Genomic DNA, 10,000 nt, shown 5'->3' with positions numbered 1-10,000 from the left:
CACACACACACACAGAGACACACACACACAGAGACACACACACACACACACACACACACACACAGAGACACACACACACACACACAGAGACACACACACACACAGAGACACACACACACACACACACACACAGAGACACACACACACACCTTCTACAAGAAAACCTCAGAATCAAGCGCTAGTTCTGTGACAGTATCACATTAACCATGGAGCCCCTGATTATGTGATTATATCATCATAAGAGGATTATTTGTGTGTATAATCACACATATGCCCTTGACACGGAGAACTCAGAGCTGATCCACGGACGAGTGAAGCCGATGTTAAAATGCCTCATTCATAGAACAGACCGTCATTAGCAGTTATTTCGTTAAGAAAGGGAAGTTGCTCTGATCTTCTCTCCTCTATTGTGTCGTATATCGAGTGAAACGCTTCAGGAACAAGAACAGATGTGGGCGGGGCTTGATTGTGTCTGTGAGGAATTGATTGGATGGTTGTGGTTTGCTATTGGCTGATCTCATGTGAGTGACAGGTTATAGCCCCGCCCACATCATCAGAGAAGAGATGCTGCAAGAGGAACTTCTGATTCAACATTATTAACACAATAATGATGCGCACCCGTAAACCATTTAGAATAAACACTGTATTGTTCCAATAAAAACACAGGAATTTTTTTTTTGATTTCATGAGAAATTGTAAACAACATTTTTCTCAAAGCCTAGATAAACATGTGTCAGAATATCTCAGAATCAGCGACAGGACTCCTGTTCTTCACTTCCTATGCAATAAAAGCCAACAACAAGATATAGTGCTGATTTACACATGAGGATGAAGAATGAAGGCGTTTTATTGTAAAAACACGGTTTTATCTTTCTAACGTAGTAGTTTGGAACACTTCAAAGGATCATCAAGTAATTCAAGACTGCATTTGTCAGAATCTCTTCCTTTAATGCAGAAACGGCCCAGTTTGAGTGACAGACTGGAACTCTGCTGTGTGTGTCTCAGCTCCAGCATGTTGCGCTGTTTGTGTTTATGAGGTTTACAAAATGAAGGTGCCTGGATCTTCAGCTGGAGATGTTGAGATGTTGTTCATGAAGCCAGTGCAGCAGGACAGACTGGAGTCGCCAGAACCAGAACCAGAGCTAAAGCGGGTCATGCGGCGTCATCCGGCTAATCTCTGGGTCACCACCTCGCGGTACATGATGGAGATGTAGATGAAGAGCAGGAGGATGACGAAGAAGTCGTCGAGGAAGCCCAGCAGACCCACGACCCCCTCGGGGATGAAATCCAGTGGAGACGCCAGATACACCAGCGCTCCCAGCAGAACCAGCAGGATCCGCAGCCGGAACATCCAGAACAGGCCTCCCACCGAGAACATCTCTCTGAAGGCGTGCCGGAGCAGCGTGGGCACATCCCGGAGCCGGTCCAGCAGCTGCACACACACACACACACACACACTGAGCCAATGCAAACATGCAGTCACTCATCAGTTTCACACTGCCGTCCAATCAAACGCGCTCTAGAATGAGAATGCCCCGCCCCCTGAGACCACATGACCCGATACACTCACAGCAAAGGTCCTCCTGAGTGCGAGTGCGAGGTCACTCGTCTGCACCGTTAGGGTTATGAGGGGTGTACCTCAGGGCTCGGTTTTGGGGCCTTTACTTTTTATTATCTATATTAATCATCTTGATTCAACATTAGAAATGTACGTTTTCATTCTTTATGCTGATGACAGTGATTTATAGCAATGCACCCAAATTACAGAAAGCGGTGTCTTTACTGCCGTCTCTTTCCATGTGCTTCGTTGCTTCGAATTGACTTTGAAAGCTATTTTGATATAAAAAATCTATTTTTTAATGCAATTTATTTGGAGATTTTTCATTTACCTATAAATAACTAGATTTGATCAATAAATAAATAGTAATTTAAGCACATTCCTCACATTCTTTAAACTTAAATTCAAATGAACTCACAATTTCATGCATAAATCTTTAAATTCAGCTCAAAATATCTTACATTGTGTGTCTTTGCCGACCTCTTGTGGAAATATAATAATATAAGATGATATTTCATGATTCTAGATGGGCTTATATCTCTATATGGAGTAAATGAGCAGTTCCTCTGGGTCCTAAAGCCAGTTTCTCTTCAGTGTGCATTCAGATACACATGTACACATCATTTTATGGTAAAGTTTTAGCATTTTCAGTTTGAATTTTGAGCATTTGTAGGTTTTTCTATGTGAACTGAAGCATTCCTCGCATTCCATTCATTCCTAAGGGGCTCAAATTGACCCGAGGATTTGTTACTATTTAAAATTTCAACCACAAAACTCCTCAAATCCATTACATTTTTTGTGTGTATTCATATCATGGTTCAAGTGCGACAAAAGTCCTAGAGTCTGGGACCCGTCTGATGAACACTCAATTTAAAAAATATATATTTTCGGGTCAAAATGACCCGAGGGAAAGATGAGGGTAAACCATGCTTTGGTAAACTGTGCTTATGACGCAAAAAGTCAAAATTATGACATACCAAATCATAATTGGCATACTTTGTCAATTATGAGATTAAATAGTCAGAATTGAGATAAAAAGTTATGACTTTATATGTCACACTTTCAACTTTTTCTCTCATAATTATAATTTTTAGGTCATATCATCAAAATTTGCTCTCGTAATTTTAATTTAGTATGTCATAATTTAGAGTTTAATGTCATAATTAAGATCTACGAGGATCAGATGATGATGATGTTCAGACTCACGGAGCGCGGCTGCCCGGAGAACCTGCGGTTGTAATCGTTGATGTCTGTGAGGATCAGAGCCGGTTCCACTTGCCCGTCGGCAGTCGCAGCGCTGGGACCGGTGTCGTGGAACAGCGGGAACAGCAGGGTCACCTGACACACAGATAAAGGTCAAGGGTCAACACACACCTGCCTCATACAGGTTTACTGACAGGGTTATGATCAGGGTTTGAAACGTACACCAGCCAGATGCGGGAAACGCTGATATATTAAATACAGCGTATTGCACAGAATCTGCTCATATCTGGCCGACTTGAACACACTCGTCACTACGCTACAAATAACGGCGCGATTGTTCATGTGCATTGAAGCAATAGCGAAGATTAAAAAGCATTTGGTTAACAGAAAAGACATTGATATTTTCAAGCATCCTACATTTTTTAGATGTTCTTTGTACTGTATTGATCTGTCCAGTCCACATAAAACAATTTGGTGAAAAGTATGAGGATGAAAGAGGAGATGATGGATGACCGGATTTTATTTGAATAAGAAATTAATGTTTGAAATCCAAATTTATAATATATAAGCTGTAACATAGTTAATCTGGTTTATTTCTTTTCTCTATTTCTTCTTTTTGGTTAGTAGAACTTCTGACCGGTAACTTAAAAAGTTAGAAGCAAAATTGGCCGGTAAGTAAAAAAGTTAAATTTCAAACCCTGATTATGATGCTTTAAGCTACTGATGCTGAGACAAACATATCATACAAATCATGAATCCACATCTGATCTGAGATTCACCATTTGCCTGCAGATAGGGCAGTTGATGGCGCCGAGCCACGCTCCGTAACGCCAGTACGCCACGATACACGGACCTGCAAATACAAGACACACACACACACACACACACACACACACACACACACACACACACACACACACACGTACGTTTCAGCAGCTCGATCAGCTCACCTGCGTTTACATGGAACCAAATAATCCGTTAGTAATGGGACTGACGGCTCAATCGCACTGAAAGCTTCATCTTAACGCCTTAATCGATGCGATTCAGCTCGATCAGAATGAGATTTAGATCGGATTGAAAGGAGCGTTTTATTCCTTTTCTAATCCGATCGAGAGAACATGTGAACACTTGATCAGATTGAAAACCGGAACTGAAAGACTGCGCATGTGCAATGATGTAGAAATAGCATAATGATGTAGAAATAGTGTGATGACGTAGAAATAGCGTAATGATGTAGAAATAGTGTAATGACGTAGAAATAGCGTAATGACGTAGAAATAGTGTAATGACGTAGAAATAGCGTAATGACGTAGAAATAGTGTAATGACGTAGAAATAGCGTAATGATGTAGAAATAGTGTAATGACGTAGAAATAGCGTAATGACGTAGAAATAGCGTAATGACGTAGAAATAGCGTAATGACGTAGAAATAGTGTAATGACGTAGAAATAGCGTAATGGCGTAGAAATAGCTTAATGACGTAGAAATAGTGTAATGACGTAGAAATAGCGTAATGACGTAGAAATAGCGTAATGATATAGAAATAGCGTAATGACGTAGATATAGCGTAATGACGTAGAAATAGTGTAATGACGTAGAAATAGAGTAATGACGTAGAAATAGAGTAATGACGTAGAAATAGAGTAATGACGTAGAAATAGCGTAATGACGTAGAAATGCCGCAATGACGTAGAAATAGTGCAATAACGTAGAAAAAGCGTAATGACGTAGAAATCGTGTAATGACGTAGAAATAACGCAATGACGTAGAAATAGCGTAATGGCGTAAAATAGCGTAATGATGTAGAAATGGCGTAATGATGTAGAAATAGCGTAATGGCGTAGAAATAGCGTAATGACGTAGAAATAGCGTAATGACGTAAAATAGCGTAATGATGTAGAAATGGCGTAATGATGTAGAAATAGCGTAATGGCGTAGAAATAGCGTAATGACGTAAAATAGAGTAATGATGTAGAAATAGTGTAATTGCGTAGAAATAGCGTAATGATGTAGAAATGGCATAATGATGTAGAAATAGTGTAATGGCGTAGAAATAGCGTAATGGCGTAAAATAGCGTAATGATGTAGAAATAGTGTAATGTAGAAATAACGTAATGACCTAGAAATAGTGTAATGTAGAAATAGTGTAATGATGTAGTAATGATGTAGAAATAGTGTAATGATGTAGAAATAGTGTAATGACGTAGAAATAGCGTAATGTAGAAATAGCGTAATGGCGTAAAATAGCGTAATGATGTAGAAATAGTGTAATGTAGAAATAGCGTAATGACGTAGAAATAGTGTAATGTAGAAATAGTGTAATGATGTAGAAATAGTGTAATGATGTAGAAATAGTGTAATGTAGAAATAGCGTAATGATGTAGAAATAGCGTAATGACGTAGAAATAGCGTAATGACGTAGAAATAGCATAATGATGTAGAAATAGCGTAATGACGTAGAAATAGCATAATGACGTAGAAATAGCGTAATGACGTAGAAATAGCGTAATGATGTAGAAATAGCGTAATGACGTAGAAATAGCGTAATGACGTAGAAATAGCGTAATGACGTAGAAATAGCGTAATGATGTAGAAATAGCATAATGACGTAGAAATAGCGTAATGACGTAGAAATAGCGTAATGACGTAGAAATAGCGTAATGATGTAGAAATAGCGTAATGATGTAGAAATAGCGTAATGACAAAGAAATAGCGTAATGATGTAGAAATAGCGTAATGATGTAGAAATAATGTAATGATGTAGAAATAGCGTAATGATGTAGAAATAGCGTAATGATGTAGAAATAGCGTAATGACAAAGAAATAGCTTAATGATGTAGAAATAGTGTAATGATGTAGAAATAGCGTAATGACAAAGAAATAGCTTAATGATGTAGAAATAGTGTAATGATGTAGAAATAGCGTAATGACAAAGAAATAGCTTAATGATGTAGAAATAGTGTAATGTAGAAATAGCGTAATGACGTAGAAATAGTGTAATGTAGAAATAGTGTAATGATGTAGAAATAGTGTAATGATGTAGAAATAGTGTAATGTAGAAATAGCGTAATGATGTAGAAATAGCGTAATGACGTAGAAATAGCGTAATGACGTAGAAATAGCATAATGATGTAGAAATAGCGTAATGACGTAGAAATAGCATAATGACGTAGAAATAGCGTAATGACGTAGAAATAGCGTAATGATGTAGAAATAGCGTAATGACGTAGAAATAGCGTAATGACGTAGAAATAGCGTAATGACGTAGAAATAGCGTAATGATGTAGAAATAGCATAATGACGTAGAAATAGCGTAATGACGTAGAAATAGCGTAATGATGTAGAAATAGCGTAATGATGTAGAAATAGCGTAATGACAAAGAAATAGCGTAATGATGTAGAAATAGCGTAATGATGTAGAAATAGTGTAATGATGTAGAAATAGCGTAATGATGTAGAAATAGCGTAATGATGTAGAAATAGCGTAATGACAAAGAAATAGCTTAATGATGTAGAAATAGTGTAATGATGTAGAAATAGCGTAATGATGTAGAAATAGCGTAATGATGTAGAAATAGCGTAATGATGAAATAGCGTAATGATGTAGAAATAGCGTAATGATGTAGAAATAGCGTAATGACAAAGAAATAGCTTAATGATGTAGAAATAGCGTAATGATGTAGAAATAGAGTAATGATGTAGAAATAGCGTAATGACGTAGAAATAGCGTAATGATGTAGAAATAGCGTAATGACAAAGAAATAGCTTAATGATGTAGAAATAGTGTAATGATGTAGAAATAGTGTAATGATGTAGAAATAGCTTAATGATGTAGAAATAGCGTAATGACGTAGAAATAGCGTAATGATGTAGAAATAGCGTAATGACGTAGAAATAGCGTAATGATGTAGAAATAGCGTAATGACGTAGAAATAGCGTAATGACGTAGAAATAGCGTAATGATGTAGAAATAGCATAATGACGTAGAAATAGCGTAATGACGTAGAAATAGCGTAATGACGTAGAAATAGCGTAATGATGTAGAAACAGTGTAATGACGTAGAAATAGCGTAATGATGTAGAAATAGCGCAATGACGTAGAAATAGCGTAATGACGTAGAAATAGCGTAATGACGTAGAAATAGCGTAATGACGTAGAAATAGTGTAATGTACAAATAGTGTAATGTAGAAATAGCCTAATGGCGTAGAAATAGCGTAATGATGTAGAAATAGCGTAATGACGTAGAAATAGAGTAATGGCGTAGAAATAGCGTAATGACGTAGAAATAGCCTAATGGCGTAGAAATAGCGTGATGATGTAGAAATAGTGTAATGACGTAGAAATAGCGTAATGGCGTAGAAATAGTGTAATTTAGAAATAGCCTAATGGCGTAATGACGTAGAAATAGCGTAATGACGTAGAAATAGCCTAATGGCGTAGAAATAGTGTAATGTAGAAATAGAGTAATGACGTAGAAATAGCGTAATGGCATAGAAATAGTGTAATGTAGAAATAGAGTAATGACGTAGAAATAGCGTAATGGCGTAGAAATAGTGTAATGTAGAAATAGCCTAATGGCGTAATGACGTAGAAATAGAGTAATGGCGTAGAAATAGTGTAATGACGTAGAAATAGCCTAATGGCGTAGAAATAGTGTAATGTAGAAATAGAGTAATGGCGTAGAAATAGTGTAATGTAGAAATAGAGTAATGGCGTAGAAATAGTGTAATGTAGAAATAGAGTAATGGCGTAGAAATAGTGTAATGTAGAAATACAGTAATGGCGTAGAAATAGTGTAATGTAGAAATAGCGTAATGATGTAGAAATAGCGTAATGATGTAGAAATAGCGTAATGACGTAGAAATAGTGTAATGTAGAAATAGCCTAATGGCGTAGAAATAGTGTAATGTAGAAATAGCCTAATGACGTAGAAATAGTGTAATGTAGAAATAGCCTAATGGCGTAATGACGCGCTGAACGAGCGGTTCTCCTGATGAATAAAGTGTGGTATAAACGAGTGTCTCGTCCTCCTATAATCCTGCTATCTCTGTGTGTGTGAAAAGGAGCAGGACGACGCCACCAGTGCTCACTTCACACTCTCACACACACACACACACACACACACACACACGACTGGTTTTGGGCATTTTTACTGTGTGATCAATATAAGCGATGGCACAACGGCTCATACACTCATTATCTCCTAATTATGACCAGAAATGGATAAATATTGAGTCTGCTGTTTAACACAAATAAAGAACTTATGTAGGAGAAACAGAGGGAAACTCACTTAAAAATATATATTCCGATTTAAAGCGTGTGACATATGCACACATTAACCCAGTCACATGTTTAGCGTTCATGTAAACACTACATTCAGATTCATCAATCGGCATGAATTCAGTGCGACTGAAACAGAAGCTGTGCATGTAAACTGGTGCTCACCGCAGAAGAGATGCCCACAGTTGGTCTCGACGGGCAGAACCGCTTGCTGGAGACACACTGGACACGACATGTCGGAGTAGAACTGATGCCTCGACTCCGAGGATGAGCCCTGCGCACGCACGCACACGCACACACACACACACACACACACACACACACACACACACACACACACACACACACACACACACACACACACACACACACACACACAATAAGGTTCATTAGTTAACATGAGCAATACTTCTGCAGAATGTATTAATCTTGGTTAAAATGAATTTCAACATTAACTAATACATTATTAAAATCAAAGGTTGCATTTGTTAACATTTAGCAGTTGTTAATCATCCTGTCGGGGTTGAATTCGCTATAACAACCGCCTCGCACTACATTATCCCTTACTTAATGCACTGTGAACTAACATGAACATACAATGAACAGCTGTATTTTTATTAACTAACATTAACAAAGATTAACAAATACTGTAACAAATGTTTTGCTCATTGTTAGTTCATGTTAGTAAATACATTAACTAATGAACCTTATTGCAAAGTGTTACCGGGGTCTTTACATTTGCCCAAAATATAACTTTTTTCTTATAACAAAAACAAGCCCAGCCCAGGTGAAAAAAGTAACGCAAGAGTAACGTAACATTACTTTTCTAAAAAAGTTAATAAGTAACGCAATTAGTTACTTTTTAAGGGAGTAATGCAATATTGTAAAGCATTATGGCGGGCATAAACGTTGTCTGTGTGATTTCAGCAAGGTTACCACGGCACGCACGCGGCACGAACGGGACTCAAACGACATGCACGGCACGAACGGGACGCACACGGCACGAACGGGACGCACACGGCACGAACACGGCACGAAGACGGGACTCACACGGCACGCACGGCACGCACGCGGCACGAACACGGCACGAAGACGGGACTCACACGACATGCACGGCACGAACGGGACGCACACGGCACGAACACGGAACGAAGACGGGACTCACACGACACGCACGCGGCACGAACACGGCACGAAGACGGGACTCACACGGCACGAACGGGACGCACACGACATGCACGGCACGAACGGGACGCACACGGCACGAACACGGCACGAAGACGGGACTCACACGACATGCACGGCACGCACGCGGCACGAACACGGCACGAAGACGGGACTCACACGGCACGAACGGGACGCACACGACATGCACGGCACGAACGGGACGCACACGGCACGAACACGGCACGAAGACGGGACTCACACGACATGCACGGCACGCACGCGGCACGAACACGGCACGAAGACGGGACTCACACGACATGCACGGCACGAACGGGACGCACACGGCACGCACGCGGCACGAACACGGGACTCACACGACACGCACGGCACGAACGGGACGCACACGACACGCACGGCACGCACGTGGCACGAACACGGCACGAACGGGACGCACACGGGACTCACACGGCACGCACACGGCACGAAGACGGCACTCACACGACACGAACGGGACGCACACGGGACTCACACGGGACTCACACGGCACGCACACGGGACTCACACGGCACGCACACGGGACTCACACGGCACGCACACGGCACGCACACGGGACGCACACGGGACGCACACGGGACTCACATGGCACGCACACGGGACTCACACAGCACGCACGCGACACGCACACGGCACGAACGGGACGCACACGGCACGAACACGGCACGCACGCGGCACGCACACAGCATGAACACGGCACGAACGGGACGCACACAGCATGAACACGGCACGAACG

General features: G+C 40.5%; 1 protein-coding gene across 3 annotated transcripts in view; it reads right to left on the bottom strand.

Moving 5' to 3' along the window:
- Positions 1-628: 628 nt before the first annotated feature.
- The window catches only part of LOC143752348 (E3 ubiquitin-protein ligase RNF170), a 20,828-nt gene continuing 11,456 nt past the window's right edge, over positions 629-10,000 (bottom strand). For all 3 annotated transcript variants that reach the window (XM_077245499.1, XM_077245501.1, XM_077245500.1), the window contains 4 exons: positions 8,209-8,317; positions 3,541-3,614; positions 2,765-2,896; positions 629-1,432 (listed from right to left, as the gene is read on the bottom strand). In XM_077245499.1, the coding sequence (XP_077101614.1) occupies positions 1,163-1,432; positions 2,765-2,896; positions 3,541-3,614; positions 8,209-8,317 (585 nt within the window). In that variant the 3' untranslated portion in view covers positions 629-1,162. The remainder of the gene's footprint in view (positions 1,433-2,764; positions 2,897-3,540; positions 3,615-8,208; positions 8,318-10,000) is intronic.

The sequence above is a fragment of the Siphateles boraxobius genome, unplaced genomic scaffold, assembly GCF_051911475.1.
Source record: "Siphateles boraxobius isolate OS27281-9 unplaced genomic scaffold, OSU_SipBor_1 264, whole genome shotgun sequence".
Lineage (NCBI taxonomy): Eukaryota > Metazoa > Chordata > Actinopteri > Cypriniformes > Leuciscidae > Siphateles > Siphateles boraxobius.
The sequence above is the reverse complement of the archived record's forward strand: the minus strand, read 5'-3'. Positions and strand labels throughout refer to the sequence as shown.